The 21492-nt window shown below is 43.1% G+C and overlaps 1 protein-coding gene across 11 annotated transcripts in view; it reads left to right on the forward strand.

Moving 5' to 3' along the window:
• The window catches only part of ITSN2 (intersectin 2), a 122054-nt gene that overhangs the window by 43857 nt on the left and 56705 nt on the right, over positions 1 to 21492 (forward strand). For 7 of the 11 annotated variants that reach the window (XM_073335823.1, XM_073335822.1, XM_073335827.1 and 4 more), the window contains 11 exons: positions 1041 to 1178; positions 1281 to 1366; positions 2536 to 2798; positions 3989 to 4138; positions 4404 to 4544; positions 5858 to 5945; positions 6615 to 6754; positions 8707 to 8787; positions 12643 to 12779; positions 15440 to 15900; positions 17127 to 17248. In XM_073335823.1, the coding sequence (XP_073191924.1) occupies positions 1041 to 1178; positions 1281 to 1366; positions 2536 to 2798; positions 3989 to 4138; positions 4404 to 4544; positions 5858 to 5945; positions 6615 to 6754; positions 8707 to 8787; positions 12643 to 12779; positions 15440 to 15900; positions 17127 to 17248 (1807 nt within the window). Of the gene's footprint in view, positions 1 to 1040; positions 1179 to 1280; positions 1367 to 2519; positions 2799 to 3988; positions 4139 to 4403; positions 4545 to 5857; positions 5946 to 6614; positions 6755 to 8706; positions 8788 to 12642; positions 12780 to 15439; positions 15901 to 17126; positions 17249 to 21492 lie in introns of those variants that run through there. The other 4 variants (XM_073335828.1, XM_073335830.1, XM_073335832.1 and 1 more) reach the window with 3 other exon arrangements.

Genomic DNA, 21492 nt, shown 5'->3' on the forward strand with positions numbered 1-21492 from the left:
AGCAGCTGTAGCCATGTAGCATCCAAGTAGGTCCTATTCGCAGGTACGCAGTCCATGTCACAATATATCCCAAAGTCAGTAATTATCAATCTTTTATTTTAGTATTAAAGAGAGAGTCATTTTTAACATCGCCCATAGGTGGAGCTGGTCAGTAAACAGAAGAAAAATCACCTTTTTATCAACTTTGTTTCTGATTTTTGTTGGATTCCCCCCCATTAACGCTTTGTGGCCAGCTCTGCAGGACTGTTTCTGCCTGCCCCATCACACTCTTCTTTAAGGAAGTCTCGTTGCCTGCATCTCTGTGGACAACCACATGTTCCTTTCCTTCACTCTTCAGCAATGTTTCATGTAGGAGTATGGCAGTGATACTAGTGTATATGCTGCCTACCCATTAAAGCAGGATGATGGGGATTGAGAGTATTTGATTCTGCACCTGCCAGCAGCAGGGAGCTCTGAAGCAGCTCACCTTTGCCCCACAGCATTATCAGCTGAACTGTCTGGTGTTGAGAGAGAATCCTAGGCTAGGGGTCACAAGGGAGGAAGGAGCCCTGTATGAAGATCCCTTTTGTAGTATCAGGGCATACATTTAGATAATGCTGTATATCCTGAGAAAAGAACTGAGGCAGAGTAAAATGGGTGTTGTGATCTTGAAAGTGGCTTGAGCATGGAACAGGGTTTTGTTTCCAGTTCTGCTGTTCACTTCTCATGTTACCTTGGGCAAGGCACTTTAGCCTTTCTCATCCTCGTTTTCCCCACTTAATTACATACTGCATAGTGATGTTGACCTAATTAATGTTTGCGAAGTGCCTTTGCAATCATTTGACAATATATGCTGTATAAAAGCCAATTCTTATTTAAACTGTAAAATAAAATAAACTTTTCTTTCATCCACTGTTGTTTCTACTAAGATGAGGGATTGTTTACCAGTTCACCCTACAAGGTTTACGCCTTAAGAAATTGTTCTATAATAACTCATTTCAGTTATCCCTTCCAAGTGATTTTCAGTTGCACTGACAACGACATTCTCCCATTTTATGTAGGTCACTATCTGACGTTGATGGAGATGGACAGCTGAAAGCTGATGAGTTTGTGTTAGCCATGCATCTAACTGATATGGCCAAAGCTGGGCAGCCTCTGCCATTGACCCTGCCTCCTGAATTGGTACCTCCTCCTTTCAGGTAAAGTGCTCAGGACAGGGAGACCTGACCTAAATCCAGAGGTAATATAAAGAATACTGAATAGCCTGAATTTAACTCCCCCCAAAATAACTTCTCTCCTAGAAGTGGAAAATATGCTGAAAATGTTAATGGAACTCTGCCATCTTGCCAGCGAATGCAAGAAGAGGAGCCCCAGAAAAAACAGCCAGGTAAGAATGAGATTTTGAGTTTTGTGTTAGTGTATTACACTTTTTATTGAAGAATATTGCATCTTTTAGAAACTAAAAAGGGGGTAAGGAAGTACAGCATTACTATTTCAGGAGCTGTACTCCTGTTACCTTGGACAGAGGGAAGGTTGTCTTGATGCTGTCATTTAAGGGCAGTTAAGAAAACATCATGAATGTAAGGGTGAAGGGCTGTTTTTCAGGTGTAGGACGTATCAGTGACATTATTATTAATGAATGTCTTGGAAAGCTTCATGGTTGAAACGTTGGAACACCACTATGAAATTCCATGTAATTGAAAGTTACTGGTGCTTGCGTTGTCTCCATAGTAGTGCAGGATTTTGAACCTGAGGTAGCTTGATCTTGTCACAGTATCTGCAAGCAACTTGTAGCTTACCGTGGCCCATAGTATCAGACTCTGTTGTCTGACTGCTGCTGCTAGAATGGAGTAATAGAGGCTCCCTCTTAGTGGCCGAGTATGGGCAAGGCTTATTTCATTTTGGGAAGGTAATCCCAGAGGCCCCTAAACTATTCCCCCCACGCTTTTTTTTTAAAAAAATTCCATGTTGCAGTTATTGACCCTGATGATGGTTGGTTTGCTGCTGTTTTAACAGTTTGGGTCTAAGAAAAATTAAAGGTAACCCGCCTTTTGAAAAACCCCTTATTTGTGCTGACATATGTGCTGTACAGTGAAGAACGGTTTAAAAAGATGAGCTGTGTAACTCTTCCATTTTCCTATCCAGTGTCAGTGTCCAAGAAAACAACCCTCCATTAGCTTGTAAAAATTTGTTTTTGTCCTGGACAGATAGAATCATTTTATGTCTATTAATGTTAAATTGTATTCTGCTTTAAACCACCAATCCTACCTAGCCACTGTTTTTTGTGGGAGGTCAAAAAGTTTTACCACAGAACATTTCTTTTTGATGTCAGAAGTAATGAAATTTTGCTGTTGTGCCAAGCTGTGAAAATGATAAGAATGTCAGTCTTTGTGAAAAGAGGATAGATACTTAAAACTTCTTGATTTAAGGTGCTTAAATTATCCATGGTGCAATGTTTTGAGCTAGCCAATAAGAAAACATGGTAGGCATTAGCAGTGTAAGAGAGGAACTGCTTTGAACCATTGTTCTGTGTAAAACAGCTGTGCCTTATTTTAGTTACATTTGAGGACAAGAGAAAAGCAAACTATGAGAAAGGAAACGTGGAACTGGAGAAAAGGCGTCAAGTCCTACTGGAGCAGCAGCAGAGAGAGGCGGAACGTAAGGCTCAGAAAGAAAGAGAAGAACAAGAGCGAAGAGAGAGGGAGCTGCAGGAGCAGGAGCGGAAAAAGCAGCTTGAACTGGAAAGGCAGTTGGAGAAACAACGAGAGCTGGAAAGACAAAGGGAGGAAGAGAGGAGAAAAGAAATAGAACGGCGGGAGGTTGTTTCCTTAATTTTATTTATTTTAATCCTTAAAGTAGTACGCACCCACACTCAGTGAACACAGTTGGTAAAGTTATTCCCTTGCCCATTTGGGAACTTGTAATTTTTATGTGCCTTTGAACTTGCGTTACCTCTAGACAAGCAGTCTTGGTCTAGTAGTTTGAGCATAGGACTGGGAGCCAGGCATTCATTGAAACTTGGCTTGGGCATGCACTCCTTGTGTGACTATTGCAAGTCATTTTGGAGGGACACTATCATTTTTGTCTGAAATGTTGTGCCTACTATTGTTACAAATAACCCCTAAAGTGGATAAAACTCAGGTTCTCAAGACTCTTTCGTATTCTGGGCCACGTTTTCTTTTACAGTTCTCTTTTTAAACAAAAAAAACCCCAACTGTAACCCAAAACTAGGCTCGACTGAAGCTTGAAACTGACATTATTTTACTTTCGATCCTATAACAAATCTGGGTTTACTTGGTTTGTCCACGATCACATTTAAAATTGCATCCACTCTGTGACCAATCATGCTAAGGGCCTTCTGAGTCATTATTAGTTCCCGACACTGTTCTTAGTTAGAGGCAAGACTATTAGAGTGAAACCAAATTCGTATCTGAATTATACATTACGCTATACCCAATTATCTTTCTCCACAGTTGATTTTTCTGGCAGTTTCCCTTCCAGTGGGAGTTGAGATGTTCAGAACCATGTAGGATAAGATCTTCCATTCTTGTGATCATATATGATATTTGAAATATATAAGATTGTGCTTTAAGAGCAGAATTCTTATATGTTTTATTGCTGTGCTACTCACAAGTAGAACAGAATGGCAGATTACTTTGCACAAGAGTGTAAGCAAACCTGAACGTGCAAGGTCTAGGTCTAATTTAAGAACTGCCAGCCTTTGTAGTGTCCCCTTTAATGATATCATTTAGGATTCAAGGTGTTTTTATGTGGATTTTGTTCATTAAAAGGCAAACTATATAGATATTGCTAAGTATGAAAATACATATATAGCTTTCATTTGTCTGTACATTAAACACTCCAGTTTTGTTAAACTGGAAATATTTAATTTTAGCTTAATTTAGCTACAGAATGTATGTGTAGATATCAACACTGTAAAACTTCTAGTTTGCTTTAGAGTTTCTAAAGGGTATCGTAAGCTTACAGTAATATAACTTGTTATCTGCAGGCAGCAAAGCAGGAACTCGAGCGCCAGCGACGGCTGGAATGGGAGAGAATTCGACGCCAAGATCTTCTTAATCAGAGAAACAGGGAGCAAGAAGAAATTGTCAAGTTAACCTCTAAAAAGAAGAGCCTTAATCTTGAATTAGAAGCCCTGGTGAGGCACACGTGATATTAAATATATTTGAGTGATATACAGAATTTTAAAATTGTACAAGAATCTTAAAATGCACATTAAAGTGCTAAGTACAACTTTTTCTTGATCAGGAAATTAACTTAGTATTGGCTCAGCAATCAAAGCAGGATTTTTTCTAAGAATTGTTCTTAAGGTACCTTTAGGCAGAAATGATCTTTTCAGAGAAGTTTGATAGAGAAACTTTTTTTGTTGTTTTGTTTTTTTTTACAACATGTGGTTTCTGTAGAGTGGCAAACATCAGCAGATCACAGGCAGACTGCAAGATGTTCAAAGCAGAAAACAAATTCAGAAAAGTGAGCTGGAAGCTCTAGATAAAAAATGTGATTTGGGAATTGTAGAAATCAAACAGCTACAACAGCAACTTCAGGTATGTGATTTCCTGTTAAACCTACCGATCTCTTTCACTTCCCTTTAACAGTTGTGGTGGCATCAGTAGTGTGTCCTTATAGGAAAGATTTGTGCAATAGCATCAAGGGATTGAATGGTTAGGATGCAGAAAAGAAGACTAAGTAGAAATGGCCAGTGAATGTGGTTCCACAATGCCTACTAAAATTATTTATAGCATTAGGGAAACCAATACGTACATTCATGATCATTGATATTAATTTTACAAGGCTAGAAGTGAGGTTTTGACCATAATTTCAGTAGCATGTGCTAGTTTACCAGTGATTATATAGGAAGATATTTTGTGGGGTTCAATAAGATTCCTACCTGGTTTCTACCTCTTCATCTACATTTGATATTTCTAAAAAGAAGTAAAACTCCCACAGGTGTTTTCTTGCTCTCACCTTTCCAGTGAAGGTACTAGACCTGTGCAGCGCTCTGTCTACAATATCTCAGATGTTTTCAGATCACTAAATTAAGCAACATGATGGAACATGTATGGAAGATGCAAGAGCTGATGTTCATCAAGTCATTCCAACAATTAATTGATGGAATTCAAAAATCAACTCTCTTTTTCATTGATTCATAAAAATTTGGCGGTGAGGGGGGATGTTAATTTTAAAATCATAGGGTTTGACTATTAATGTGAAAAATTGTAAAACTGCTTTTGCATTATTTCATCTCACTTTTTAAAAAAAGATTTAAGCTCACCTGTTCCAAAACCACACAGTTGCAGTTAGTAATAATTGATATTTCTTCGTTGTGTATTGATCCTTCTCTTGTCTACACATGGGGTTAGCACTGGTGCAGCTACACTGATTTCTAGCAATTGACTATTGGGGCAAATCCCTTGCAAGGTGTTAAAATTGATGAATGATTTCAAGTATTAGAAATTTCATATGCTAAAGTAAAGCACATGGCATAATAACTTGTTTTTGTTTTATTTATCAGAAACTGAAACCTATTAGTTGATGGCTAGTTTCAAAGAATGCTTGGATTTCTTTGGAAATGCACATTGTACCATAATACACAAATGTTATGCTAATATGCTTTACATTTGTTATTTAAACTCTTTTAAATTTATGTGTTGAAGAATACTTAGTTTTTATATATATATGGTGATCATAGAATCGTAAGTTTTTTCCCTATTATGGGAAAAAATTGTACCAATGCATTATCATACAGTTTACTTACTTTATGTTGTATTAAAAAATTGTTTGTTTGTGGTTGGTGCCATATAAACAGATATTAACCTTTCTTAAAAATACATTGCACCTCTTTCTTATATATCTATAGGAATATCAGAATAAACTAGTCCATTTAATTCCTGAAAAGCAGTTATTAAATGAGAGAATAAAACACATGCAGCTGGACAACACTCCTAGTAAGTGTCTTCAAATAAACTCTTTGCTCTGTATAGTAGCTTTTCTTTACTCACTGGGAAAGCTACTGTCTGTCGTTATTAACCATTCCTTCATAGTTACCATAGATTTAGCAAGTCCCAACAAATATTCAGAACTGTTTGTTGTCCCTACTTTCTACCATTTCCTATATCTAACAAATGTGGGGAGAAATATGTTTTGATAAGAAAAGAAGTCTACAACTTTAAACATAGACAATACAGACTATAGTACAGGGAGGAATTATGGTCTTTGCTGCCCAGATTTTCCTTTTGCTTACAGTCATGTAAAATCAGGAGTAACTCCATTTAAATCAAAGGAATTTATGGAAGTTTTACACTACTGTTAAGTGAGTGGCAAATGAGGGCCAAAGTGTCTGCCCTCAGGAGTTGCATCTAATCAGACTAATACAATATGAAGAGGAGATGTCATACGAACTTTATTATATGAGTTATGGTAGTGCCCGTACCTGATCCTCAATCAAGGATCAAGGCCCAATTGTGCTAGAAGCTGTATGAGAATGTACCACAAGAAGTGGTATAAGCAATTCATTTCTGAAGTGGGAGTGAATGTAAATTAAAAAAAGTGGTTATTGAAAAGTATGGTAATACAAATAGAAATCATTGTAAAAGTACATGATCTTTCCTATGCAGATACAGGAATCAGTTCAGTGAACAAGAAATTCCTAGAAAAGGAAGAATTATGCCAAAGACTTCGGGAGCAATTAAATGCCCTAGAAAAGGAAACTGCTTCCAAACTCTCTGAAATGGATACATTTAACAATCAGCTCAAGGTACATGCATTCTGCAAATATATTGTCTTTAGTAATAAGCCATGTTTTCCTCCTCATCCAGTCACCAAACTTTTATTTGCTGTCCCCCTATGCCATGTCTTTTCTGAAAGTCTGTGCCTATTTTATAATATCAAAATAAGCATTGCCAAACATCTTCTAGCAAATGTGCAATTAGAAACTAATTCAAAACTGTCAAATGTATAATTAGATATTAACACCCCCTCTCCCTTGCTTACCCCTCCTCTGCGTTCATCATGTTACAATGCCTTTCAAAGGCACTCTCATAGTTCACTCTTACTCAACACAGGCCCTAAAATACATAAAAGTAAATGAGAGTTGTGGGCAGTGTTCCTTCTAATTTTTCCCACGCATTGCGTAATTAATTTTGTTTTGGCACAAGTATGGAGGTGATGTGTGACTGGCTGGGGGTGTGGGCTCTAGGGAGGGGCTCAGGGCTGGGGCAGAGTGTTGGGGTGCGGGGGGGGAGGACTCTGGCTGGGGATGTGGGCTCTGGGGTGGGGCTGGGGATGAAGGGTTTGGGGTGCAGGATGCTCCGGGGCTATGGCGGGGAGAGAGAACTCCCCCCAGCTCGCGCTCTCCATAGCAGCACGTGGGCTGGGTGGGAGAGGCGCCTCTCCCTGCTGCGTGCGGCAGCTCCAGGGCTGGGCTGGGTTGGGGCCAACTGTGGGGCACCTCTCTCCCAGCCACGGCAGGTCCAAGACGGGCTTGGTTGGGTCCGAGGGAGGGGTGCCCCTCCCCCAGCCATGGCAGGTCTGTCCGCAGTCTAGGCTGCTAGTGGTCCACAGCTTCTGGCTCGAAGCGGCAGACTGTCCGTCACTGGTGGCCCGGAAGAACAGCAGCAGCTGTGGGCTCCTTTCCACTCATCCCATCCCCCCTCCCCCCCACCTTCCCCATCACTGGCAGGCAGCCGATGGCTGCTGCCTGTGGGTGATGGAGGGCAGGGGCAGAGAGAAGAGCCCTCTACCAGATGGCTGAGAGGAGCGAGTAGGCAGGAGGGATTGGGGGGTGGGGAGGGGGCGAGGAGAAGCCCTGGGCTGGCGGGCCTAGAGGAGCACGGGGAAGGGGCTGGAGAGGAGAAGAGCCAGCGCTGCTGCTGCTGGGCTGCAGCACAAATGAAGTGGAGCACCGGGCTGGGCCGGTGGGGTCCCTGCTGAGGGTGGGCCAGCCGCCATAATAAACCCAGTACTGGCCTGGATGGGTTGGGGCCGGGGGAGGTGTGCCTCTCCCCGCCAGAGCCCTGAGTGGAACTCTGGGGAACTTAGAGGGAACTTGGGTTGAGGTTGCTGAGCGCCTGCAGGTTCTGTCGCTATGGCAGTAAGGTTGTATGGCTACCATTTCGCAGATTGTAAATGGAGTATCCTAATTGTTTAATTTGTATTGGAAGAAAATACTAATCTGCCAGCACAGCACATGGGATATTCACTTTTGGCAATAGACATGGATGCTTGTATTCCTTTAACTAGGAGACAGAATGTGCAGAGGATAATTGAAGGAGGCTGTGTGGTTTATATATTGTCAGTTTATCAGACAGATGCATGCAACTTTCTGACAAGGGTGTTGTCGCTGTGCTCTGTTTGCTGGCTTATTCATAGTGGCATTGATGTGAATTTTAGAATAAATTGTATGATTTCTCTTCTGGCTAAAGGAATAAATTATATGATTTCCCTTCTGGCTAAAGGAAGGACCACATTGCATCTGTTGAAGAGAGCTTAAGGGAAAAAACTCTCAGAACATTTTTTTTTTATAAAGAAAACATCACCCACAATATTGGTGCTTGCATTTGGAATCACATGTGTGCTGCATGGCTTGCTGGTTAGTGAGAGCAATTCAGTTATGTTCAGTGACTGCATCAACAATGTAGTCTTCCCTACAATATATTTTTTTAAATCGTTACAAAGTTTAATTGGCTTTTTATCTGCCTTATCTTGCAGTGTGAGAATATGGATGATTCTGTTCTTCAGTGCCTTTTGTCTCTGCTAAGCTGTCTCAACAACCTCTTCCTCTTACTTAAGGTTATTTTCTAATCTTTGGCTCTTTTGCTTTTAATTATTTCATGGTTTTTCTCTGTTTTCCCTTTCTTTTTGGATATATTATCTCTTTAGTACTCAACTGAAAACCTTTGTTTAAAAATAAAACTTTTCAAAAACAGAATGAATATTCTTTTCTTTTCTGCTTGCTTTTAAATCCTTCTGCTATCCTAACAGCTTAAACTTACTTGCTTATAAAGCAAAGCCAGAAAATACTGATGTGTATCTTGTTTGTTAATGGACTGATACATTAACAAAAAGAAAAGGAGTACTTGTGGCACCTTAGAGACTAACCAATTTATTTGAGCATGAGCTTTCGTGAGCTACAGCTCACTTCATCGGATGCATACTGTGGAAACTGCGGAAGACATTATATACACAGAGACCATGAAACAATACCTCCTCCCACCCCACTCTCCTGCTGGTAATAGCTTACCTAAAGTGATCATCAAGTTGAGCCATTTCCAGCACAAATCCAGGTTTTCTCACCCTCCGCCCCCACCCCCCACACACAAACTCTCTCTCCTGCTGGTAATAGCCCATCAACCACATACCACACAACAGAACCACTAACCCAGGAACCTATCCTTGCAACAAAGCCCGTTGCCAACTGTGCCCACATATTTATTCAGGGGACACCATCAAAGGGCCTAATAACATCAGCCACACTATCAGAGGCTCGTTCACCTGCACATCCACCAATGTGATATATGCCATTATGTGCCAGCAATGCCCCTCTGCCATGTACATTGATCAAACTGGACAATCTCTACGTAAAAGAATAAATGGACACAAATCAGATGTCAAGAATTATAACATTCATAAACCAGTCGGAGAACACTTCAATCTCTCTGGTCATGCAATCACAGACATGAAGGTCGCTATCTTACAACAAAAAAACTTCAAATCCAGACTCCAGCGAGAAACTGCTGAATTGGAATTCATTTGCAAATTGGATACTATTAATTGAGGCTTAAATAGAGACTGGGAGTGGCTAAGTCATTATGCAAGGTAGCCTATTTCCCCTTGTTTTTTTCTCCCCCCCTTCCCCCCCCTCCGACGTTCTGGTTAAACTTGGATTTATGCTGGAAATGGCCCACCTTGATTATCATGCACATTGTAAGGAGAGTGGTCACTTTGGATGAGCTGTTACCAGCAGGAGAGTGAGTTTGTGTGTGTATGGGGGTGGGAGGGTGAGAAAACCTGGCTTTGTGCTGGAAATGGCCCACCTTGATTATCATGCACATTGTAGGGAGAGTGGTCGCTTTGGATAAGCTATTACCAGCAGGAGAGTGAGTTTTTCTGTGTGTGTGTTTTTTTTTAAAAAAAGGGGGTGGGGGGAGTGAGAAAACCTGTATTTGTGCTGGAAATGGCCCACTTTGATTTTCATACACATTGTGAGGAGAGTGGTCACTTTGGATAAGCTATTACCAGCAGGAGAGTGAGTTTGTGTGTGTGGTTTTTGGAGGGGGGTGGGGGGGTGAGAAAACCTGGATTTGTGCTGGAAATGGCCCACCTTGATTATCATACACATTGTAAAGAGAGTGGTCACTTTAGATGGGCTATTACCAGCAGGAGAGTGAGTTTGTGTGTGGGGGGGTGGAGGGTGAGAAAACCTGGATTTGTGCTGGAAATGGCTCAACTTGATGATCACTTTAGATAAGCTATTACCAGCAGGACAGTGGGGTGGGAGGAGGTATTGTTTCATGGTATCTGTGTATATAATGTCTTGTGCAGTTTCCACAGTATGCATCCGATGAAGTGAGCTGTAGCTCACGAAAGCTCATGCTCAAATAAATTGGTTAGTCTCTAAGGTGCCACAAGTACTCCTTTTCTTTTTGCGAATACAGACTAACACGGCTGTTACTCTGAAACCTGATACATTAACAGATTCAATTAGCTTTATTACCTAGGTACCGCTTTTTCTTTTCAGGTAAGGCAATATCCACCAAAAAATTATCTTCCCATTTTGATAGAAACACAGTTTCTTTGTGTTCATTTGCCCCCCCCACACTCACTCACTCTCACACACACACACACCTGCCCTCCTCCCCCACACACACTCACTCACCTACACACACACACACACACACCTGTCAGCTATGAGTCAATTCCGTGATTTATTTGGTCTGGGTTCAGAAGAGTCCTGAAATTGCATCAGTGCCCGGGTTAACTAGGGTAGCCAACTTTCTGATTGCAGAAAAACGAACACTCCTACCCTGCCCCGCCCCTTCTCTGAGGTCCCGCCCCGCTCACTCCATCCCCTCTTCCCTGCCTTGCTCACTCTTCCCCACCCTCATCCATTTTCACCAGGCTAGGGTGGGGAGGGGGAGGACTCTGGCTGGTGGTGCAGGCCCTGGGGTGGGGTTGGGGATGAGAGAGTTGGGGTGTGGGAGGGGTCTCAGGGCTGGGGCTGGGGGTTGGAGTGCAGGGCGGACGAGGGCTCCGGCTGGGGATGAGGGATCTGGTGTGGGACCAGGAATGAGGGGTTTGGGGTGCAAGAGGCGGCTCTGGGCTGGGGCCGAGGAGTATGGAGTGCAGGAGGGGGCTCACGGCTGGGCCAGGGAGTTGGAGTGCAGGCTCTGGGAGGGAGTTTGGATGCAAGGTGGGGGGTTCAGAGCACAGGCAGGGGATTGGGGTGCAGGAGAGGGTGAGGGCTTCAGATGGGGGTGCAGGCTCTGGGCTGGGACTGGGAATGGGGTGTTTGGGGTGCAGGAGAGGGCTCTGGGCTGGGGCAGGAGGTTGGGGTATGGGAGCGGTTGTGGGCTCTGGGAGGGAGTTTAGGTGTGGAAGGGGTCTCAGGGCTGGGGCAGGGGGTTGGAGCGTGGGAAGGGACTTGGGGTGCAGGCTCCTGCTGGATGGTGCTTACCTCAGGTGGCTCCCAGAAGCGACCAGCATGTCCACCTCCTAGGCAGAGAGGCCAGGGGGCTCTGCACACTGCCCACGCCTGCAGGCACCACTCCTGCAGCTCCCATTGGCTGTGGTTCCCAGCCAATGGGAGCTGCAGAGTCAGCGCTCAGGGTAGGGGCAGCGTGCAGAGTCTCCCTGATTGCCCCTATGCCTAGGGGCCACAGGGACATGCCAGCCGCTTCTGGGAGCTGCGTGGAGCCAGGGCAGGCCTGTTATCCAAAGCTTCATACCAATTATTTCAGCCTTTGGTTTGAGCGTAGTTAGAGGAAATGCTGTGGTCTGAACTTTACTTTGCACATGACTATGTCTTAGTTATTGGATTGATTTGTTGTTATTTAAAAAATTTCTTTGAATCATAATTATAGAAAAGATTATATATTTCACCCATAATTAACAAATTTTTATATGTATTTTTCTTCTTTTTGTAGCAACCTTCTGTTAGATTAAGCAGTGGCTAATAAAGGAAATACTAAAACATAGTGAAGGGAAGCCTCCATCTTAAAGGATGTATACCCAAAATTTCCAGTACTGTTTTGTGTTACTTGTAGTTTAAAGGCTATCTCCACCAGGCAACTGTTTAGAGATCATTTGTGTACTTCTAGTCCTTAGATGACCCAGTGTTTAAGTACTTAATTTAAAATTCCCACTCTTTTTCCCTCCATCGTATTTGCAGTCTCCAGCAGAGGAATGACTAAACGATGCACTTTGCAAGTATAAACTGCACAAGAGTTTGCAAAAGATCTGCCAGATATTTTTATATGCTCCTGTTTAACTCTTTCTTTCGAATGAGAGTCAACATCCATTATTAACTTTAAGATTGTCCTATCCATTTGTGTTGGATCACAAAGCATTAAAATGCCTAGTTACTTTCCTAGAAAAATGGATTTGCTTGTCAGTCCTTTGATATACTTCATTGTGTTTCCTCATTAGGAACTGAGAGAAAGCTACAACACACAGCACTTAGCCCTTGAGCAACTTCACAGGATCAAACAAGAGAAAATAAGAGCTGTAGAAAGAAAAAGAGCTGAGCTTGCACAAAAAAAGCGACTGGAGGATGAGGCTGCAAGGTAACATGGTTGAAAATCATAAAACACTGATACTGTAGTTTTTAAAACAGGATATTGCATTGGTGAGCTTCAGATGTTGATACCAGTAGACATAAAATCTAACTGATTAAAATATACATCCTACTAAGAGAGCAACACTACATGAACTAAGCCTTCTGAATTTTTACATGGAATACAAGGATTTCTGAAGTTCTGAATTTCCTTCCCCTTAGTATGTAGGAACGAGTCTGTTACCCTTTTTGATACGACAAATCTATTTGATGAAAGTGTTGTTCTCAAAGATTGATGTGTCAACCTGAGAATCCATTTTTGTAATTAGGCTTTTTAATCTCTTCTCCAATACACAGCTTCCATGCATTTAAGATTACTTATTCACATTTTCTACCTTGTTTTGCTGTCATTGTACATCTTCTCCCTCCACTTAAAAAGCGCTTCCTACTAAATGAACAAATGTAGTTTAGTTGCCAGTCATTCATACTCTGACAGTGTGATATTCTTAGTCCCTGAATATTTATGGAAATTGGACGAACATTGTGACTGCCTAATTTCGATATGATGATCTTGAAAACCAGTTGAATGTCCGCAAGTTACTAGTTTTAAGGGTAAGAGACTAAATTAATCCTTAGTTTCCTCTTTGCATTTCAATCCCTGATCTTATATTGGTTTCTTGCCTGATGAGCTAGAAAACGTTCACGTTTACCTATATGGAAAGGGATCCTTCCTTTTGTCCGTAAATGATCTTACGTTATTATGCTCCTACGTTATTTTGTATCAGCTCTTTCCAGATTCTGTTGTCAACTTTCCCCTACCACCTGCCTGATCGGTCCAGGGCTCTCAAGTGGCATTGCTGGCCAAAAAGTTTTTTCAGTTATCTGGTTAGCTGGCTGCACTCACGTCACTCTGATCTGCATCTTGCTACGGTCACGTTATGCCTTTATGATGTTCACACTGCATTACGATAATGAGCTCTATGTGAGGCTACAGCTGGTGCAAAATGTGTCTGCCCATCTGTTCAGAGGCTTTGATGTAGGGGGAGCATATTCATACCAAATACTCTTCTCATTTACACTGGGGTTATGCTGGTATAACAGTTGTCAGTGAAGTTATTGGGAGTTTATACTCGTGTAAATGAGACTAGAATGTGTCCAGTTACGACTGTTTCCCAGGAACTGCATTGGCTTCCTGTTTACTACAATTTAAGGTTTGGGCTTTGGCACCAGATTTTCAAAAGAGCTGAGGCACTGAGTGCATGTAAAAATTTCACACTCTCATTTAGCTACCTAAATGGGACCTGAGATCTTCTGAAAATCTGGCCTCAATTGTGAGTGCTAAGCACTTTTGATAATCTAACCCTGTATTAGTGCAGCCCTGTGTAGTTTAGTTACTGATTGACTGACAGATTGCTGATACCCTTCATTTCCCCTCACTCCTCCCCCCCCCAAAAAAAAAAAGTGTAGGGGGGGAGAGTATCATTGGAGCTAAGTTATTGGCTGAGACACTTCGAGATAATAGTCCCTGATTTAAATGGAGATATGACTGAGCCAAACCTGGCCATTTTCAGAGAATACTGCCAGATTCTCAGATACTACACTGAAGACTGTGGAGTGAGGAGAATATAAATGCTGCAATAAATTCCCACAATAACTGAAGACCAGGAATTACAACAAAAAAAAGTAATAAGTAAAATTCGCCAAACCAGATATTGGTAAAGACCAAAGTCTTTTATGGCCATCTCTGAACAACTTTTCATTTTTCATATGTGGGATTTGGATATTGAAATGATGGGCACCCGAGAAATACCATAGATAGATTAATGCTCCATTTTCTGCTCTGCCCTGGCACATCAAGTTGAATAGCATTGATCATGGAGGCACTGCCGAAGAAGCTCTCAGGCGTGAAAGGCCAAGGAACAATGTTTTCAGACCATAAGTCTGTCTTATTTGTATTTTATTAGTGCCTAAGATGTGCTGGATTGTGTGCGCGAGTGAGAAGACGTGGTACCTATCCCAAGAGTTTTTGGTCTGCAGTAAGGGGGTAACAGAAACGGAAGAGGAAACAAACAGGATGGAGAGATCCTGCTGTGGATGACGGCAGGTGGCATAGGGAGATTGGGGAACAGAGAGCAAAAGAGAATGCTAGAAGAGGAGAAAGAAGAGGATAGTGCTGAGGCTGATTAAATAAATTTTTTGTCACATGCTAATGACAGCAAACGAATACCCCAGCACCATCCCAAACCATTGTCTCTGAAGTGCTAAAGGTACAGGCACTTTGAAGGATTTTTGGCATTTGTTTTTAGACACACGTGACATGTGGCTGTTGAACAGAAGGAGATTGCTATGTCAAGTGTCAGTTCTTCTCTGCACTCTAGGTTTGGGGACCAAGCAGGGATCTGCGCTCTCTCTCCTTTCGAAGTGGGGATCTTGTATTCATCGACATATTGTTGTTATGGTTAGTCAACCAGCATTTCTTCACTGTACTCTAGAAGAGTGTGGAGGGGGCAGTACTTTACATTTAGGGCCGCCTGTGTAAATTCTAGCCCTGGCTCTGCCACCCGAGCCTTGCATGTGACTGCAGTGACTCCCAGGTCGCTAACTGTGGTTAATCCTATAAACACTTTCTCACTTATTTATTTATGTATTTATTTTTCCCTTTTCGTTAAGGAAAGCAAAACAGGAGAAGGAGAACTTATGGCAGGAAAATGTCCGAAAGGAAGAGGAGGAGAAAAAAAAGCGATTACAGGAAGAGCGAATGCAGGAAAAAATTCATGAAGAAAAACAAAAAGCTGAGGAGGCAGCTGCCCAGGTGAGAGAGAGGGAGTTCCAGTTGCAAAAACTGGCTGAGGAGAAACATGCGGAGGAGAGGAACAAGCTAGCTGAGATTCAGAGAGAAACGGAAAAACAAAGGCAGAGACAACTGGAAGAAGACAAAAGGAAGCAAGAACAGATTGCAAAAGAAGCTGAGGAGAGGCGTAAACAGCATGAAGAAGAGAAGAGAAGAAAAGATACAGCCAACCTGCAAGAGTCAGAGAAACACACTTCAAAATTAAACTTAAATGAGAAATTTGCAGACTTGTTGAAACAGACTGAGGGTAGAAATCTTAAGCCTACGTGGAGAAGTGAAGGTAAACTTCATCTATTGATTTATTTTTTGTTTAAAATGTTCCTTGTCTTGAATGAATATTGTTACTTCATATTTAGACATTTTATTGTAGAATAATGACAATATTATAGGTCTTGTGTTTAAAAATTGATGTTGGAGACCATGGACCATATCCACAGTTGGAGTAAAGCTGTTGATGTCAGTTGAGCTATAACAGTTTACACCAACAGAGGATCTGACCACAGATCTTTCAGTGCTTTCAGTTAAGAATCCTGGACACTCGGAGCAGTAACATTTTGGCTTTCCTGCACTTTGTCTATGCAACAGAATACTCACCACATGTTGTGGCATGAGATGTTCATAATTTCTTTTAAAACAATTTTTGATAGTCAGTGAACAGATAAGAATCAAGTAGTGAGAATGCGTACAGCCTTAAAGTAACATTGATTCATTGATTAACACTGATAGAGAAATTATAGGTATCATAACCTCGGTTACTAGATGGTGGTCAAAACTGAGGTCAGCATGGCGTTATGGGTAGGATATTGAAAAATGCTTAGTGTTAGCCTAATTCTGCTCCCATTGAACTTGATGGTAGTTTTACTATTGACTTAGTGGAAGCAGAATTACAGAATGCTTTTTTTTTTTTTTTTTTTTTGCTCATTGTTAACCATTGTTATGGCTGTAGTGTGGCTGGTTTAGTAGTATTACTTATCGACTTAGAGAAATTTAGAGACTGAGACTATATCAAATACAAATATGTAATATTTTGCTGTTCTGGGCTTTTAAGTTTCTCCTTGACAAGAATGTCACCTGGGTTGCAGGCCACTACAAGAATGTCACCAGGGTTGCAGGCCACTCAGTGTTGGGGTAGCCTTTTCTAGTCAATTTGAAGGAAATGTAAAACTTCTACACATAAATGAAAGAAAATATTAAAACACTGATCCTGGTGAAGATATTTAACAAGAAGAGATGGGTAGGAAGACAAAGACTTCCTATTTTGACTAAGCACATCTGTGTTCACTGCTACTCCTGTTTATTACGTTAATCAATAGTCTGTGTGATGTTCTGCTCCTTCCATCTGTTTGTTGTACCCAGTTATCTCTCACCATACACTTAGACTGTAAGGTCTTTAGGGCAGGGACCATCCTTTCATTATATCAGTGGGGCCCTGAACAAGCTTGTCGTCTCTTAGCACTACTGAAGTACCAAAATAATAAATACCAGTAATACTTTTTCTTCTTTCAGGTAACGTAGTTAGTGCCTCAGAATCTAGGAATTCAGCTGCCTTGGTGAATTACAGAGCTTTATATTCATTCGAAGCAAGGAATCATGACGAGATGAGTTTTAATTCTGGGGATGTAGTTCAGGTAAGACCGGTAGTTCATGCTAACCTAACCACAAAAATCATTGACATATATCTTCATCAAAATTAATGCTTTTTTTTTTTTTTTACACACACACATTTTAGATTGGTTCAAATTTACAGTAATTGCTTCTTTTTAGGAGGGGGTAGTGGGATCGATTTAAGCAATATGCTCCTCTAGGACTGACATGTTATGGAGGAGTCGAGGGCCAAGGACTGGCACTGACTACTATGAAATGCCTAGCTTGGAAATCATTATTGCTGTTATAAACTTTCTGAAACAAATAACAAGAATAAGCTAAATAATCCTTGCTCTCCCATCTCTAGTGCAACATTTTGCAGGTATGCATATAAGGCTGCAAAGAAGATTACTATGTTTGCATTGCTATAGGCAAACATTGTCATAGATAAAAGTGTATAAAACAAGATTATTCGTGGTGCTAGAATTATTAAATACCTGACCTGCCTGGTTTGAATAGGTTTGAGGGTTTCTCCCAAATAATTAAAGGTCTGAATAGTGTTCTCTGTTACATTATCTGCATGGAGGTTCTTCGAGTAGATGCAGATGTGATGTGTGCGTGCCCAGCGCACCGGAGTCAGAGACTTTTGCCTAGCAGTCCCTGTAGAGGGGTGGCTCTCGCACCTCGTGGCTGTGGCCCCTCCCTTGACTATATGAGGCAGCACTGCTCCGGCCCTCTCAGTTCCTTCTCACTGCCTGTGGCTGGAGTCGGAGGTTTGTGTGTTTGTAGTGTCACAACCTCGCATTTAGTTTTAGTCTAGTTTAAACACTGTCCTTCCTGTGGAGGGGCGATCCCCAACAGCGACCCCCACATGCAGTGCTTGCTTTGCCTCGGCAAGGCCCACCTTAAAGAGTGTGTATCATTTAAAAAGAGGACTCGGTTGGTGCAGGATCTTTGTCTCACGTAGCACCTGCTTGAACAGGCCATGCGGCCTGATCTGATACCAAGGCCCTCCTCAGGTCAAAGATTGCCCTCAGGCTTGGAGAATGCTGCCACCCCTTGTTTTGGGGTAGGCGCCTTGCTGAAGAGGCAGAGGAGCCGTTCTCCATTGTCAGCACCGAGGAAGAGGTCTCATAAGACCAATTGAGACTGCTCCAGGTCACAGAGTGACTCCTCTGTTTCCCCCAGGAACAGCACAGACTAGCACAGGACCAGTTCCAGCATGTGCAATAGCATGGATACATCTGACCTTTCCCAATACTGAGTGGGAAGGACAGAAATCCTGTACCATTGATTCTGGTTCTAGCCTTCGGGTGTCCATTGAGTACGGTACTGACAAGGTGCATGCCAGTACTGCCTGCGTCCATGTCGTCAGTCTACCAGGAAACCACAGACCTCCTCTGCCTTTCGGTCCCAACCTCACCGTTGGTCCAGGGCTGCGCCAACTCTGGCGCTTCTGATGGAGTGAGCCACTGAACCTTGGTGTCTGTTGACACTGTGTCCAGACACTCTCCTCACCGTGATGGGGATGGAGCCAGTACTGGAAATGGTGCAGGGGACCTTGGCACCCAGACCCTTTCTGGCCCCACTGCATTTGATGCTGCAACCGTTGACATTGATACATTTGTGCACTCTTGGACCACTGTTAGTGCCAGGACCAATGCTGCCTGTGGCACCCGCATGCTCAGTACGGATGGAACCATATTAAATGGGAATACCAGTTCCAACTTTGTTCTGGGAGACAAATGAATCAGACTGCCTGTTGACTCCTTTGGGCATCATTCCACCCGTACTGCCAAGATTTCGGGGCTCTCATTCCGAGTCAGAGTCGTCATACCCTACCCAATGAACCTCAGGGACTGCCAGTGGAACAATATGGCTCCTAAGGTTGGCGTGTGCCCCATGACTGAGAAGGAGGTCCCTGGCCTGGGCTCTGCTGGCCACCAGTGCTCTATCTGTAACAGTGGCCTTGGACTCAGTGGGATGTTCCTTATTAGCAGAGATACCGCTTTTCATCACATTTGAAGTCAAAGTAACCTGCATGGTCGTAGGTGGCTTCAGATTAACTGCAAGCCCAAGCATCAGCAGTCTGCTCTCTCCTGGGTACATCTTTCCAGGAGTGAAAGCCAGTTTTGGCTCAGCTGAGGCCTTGTTGCTGGACAATGCCATGCTGAATGGTTTATCCTCACCTTCTATTCCGGACAACTTTAAGGTGTACCAGGACCTCTTATGCCACATATCCGCATTATTGGGTATCCAGGCAGAGTTCCTCCAAGAGAACACACAAAAACTGGTGGATATTTTACACCCCGCCGTCCCTGGGAGAGTGGCCATCGTGGTCAGTGATGTGATCCTTGAGTCGGTGAGATCCCTGTGGAGTACATCAGCCTCAGTACCGCCAGGGTCTAAGTGAATGGAAAAGCGCTTCTTTGTTCCCATGGAGGGATTTGAGGGGTTCTCTTCTCACCTGGCCCCGAATTCACTGGATGTAACAGTGGTAAACAACGGCCCAGCAGGGTTGGTTCAAGTCTACCCCCAAGGACAGAGACTCCAAGCAGTTACATCTTCTGAGCAGGAAGATCTATACCTCATCATCCTTCCGGTTTAAGATCACAAATCAACAAGGTTTAGTGGCCAAGTATGATTTTCTCAGTTGGTCAGCCATGGCTAAATTTGAGGACCAGTTGCCTAAGGTCTTGTGTGAGGAGTTCTGAGCATTCACTGTGGAAGGCTGCTTGGTGGTCATAATGTTCCTGCAGGCTGTCGTTGACATTGCAGACACTGTGGCCAGGGTCATGGCCTTGGCAGTAACTATGAAGAGGGCCTCCTGGTTGCAAAACTCTGGGATCACTCTGGACGTCCAGCAAGCCATTGAGGACTTGCCCTTTGATGACTAAGTCTTCTTCTCAGACAAGACTAATGGCACTTAGCCCTGGAATCCTTGAAGGAGTGCAATCCTTGGAAGTATACGTTCTGTCCATGCAAAGGCACAGCAGGAGCAACAATATCACCTGCAGAATTCCTTTGTCCAACCTTTCCCCTGAAACAGTGGGACTATCTTAGAAAAAGGGATGGCTCCCACAATAGGAAGCAGTGGGGCTTGGGCTTCAGACAGTCCACATGATCTCCCTTGGCACAGGCTAAGCGCTCATTTTGTCTCCTTTGTTCAGAGCAGTGGTCCAGTCATTACTACATCCCTTCTGTCCCCCCCCCATCACTTTAGGGGCAGGTTGACCCGCTTTTACAATGCTTGGATCTCAATTACCTCTGACAGCTAGGTTCTAGACACTGTCAGATCTGGCTACACAATCCATTTCCTCTCCAGGTCCACTTGCACATTCCTCTACAGAGATTCCTCTCACAAGACATGGCTCATTGAGCTGTATTTTTAGTTGGTAGCACTGGAACACCAGGGCCATGGTTTTTCTCCCAGAGCTTCTTGATACTGAAATATAAGGGCAGGATGAGAACCATTCTCAACCTTTGTGGCCTCTACAAATTCATCAAGTATGTGAGATCCCGCATGGTCACTCTATTTGCTATCCTTCCTGTGTTGTGTCAGAATGACTGGTTCATTGCTCTGGACCTGCAGGATACTTACTTTCTTGTGGTGATTCTGCTGATCCACAAGAAGTTTCTGTGTTTCGTGGTAGGAGAATGCCACTTTCAGTGTACGGATCTCCCCTATTCTGCCCCCCATGTCGTCACCAAATGCATGACAGTGGTTATCGCCTATCTCAGGAAGAAGGGACTCCACATATTCCTGTACCTCCATGACTGGTTGCCGAAGCGGAGCTCTAGAGAGGAGGTTCTTGCCCACATTGACATCATGTTGAGTTTGCTTGACTGTCAGCACTCATTGTAAACAATGCAAAGTCAACCTTGGCTCCCACTCAAAAAATCGAGTTCCTTGGGACCCTGTTAGATTCCATGAGGTTGAAGGTGTTCTTACCGACCGACCGCTTCCAGGCAATTCAACAGTTTTGCCTCAGTCTGCAATCCCAGCCTTCCATGACAGTGCATGTGTGTCTGAGTCTGTTGTGCCTAATGTCTGTTTGCATGCAGGTGTTCTAGTTCTCTAGGTTGTACCCTCACCCTCATCAGATGCAGCTCAGGACAGTTTACCACCCTGCCCTGCATTCTCTGGACAGGTCAGTTCGCCTTCTTCCAGCAGTTCTGGATTCCTTCCACTGGTGGGAATTCCCATGCAATGCGTGCCATTGGCCCTCTGTTTGGCCCTCTCCAACTAAGTCAGTGGTTACTGACACTTCCCTTCTGGGTGGGTGGG

Source organism: Lepidochelys kempii, chromosome 3 (genome assembly GCF_965140265.1).
Source record: "Lepidochelys kempii isolate rLepKem1 chromosome 3, rLepKem1.hap2, whole genome shotgun sequence".
NCBI classification, from domain to species: Eukaryota; Metazoa; Chordata; order Testudines; family Cheloniidae; genus Lepidochelys; species Lepidochelys kempii.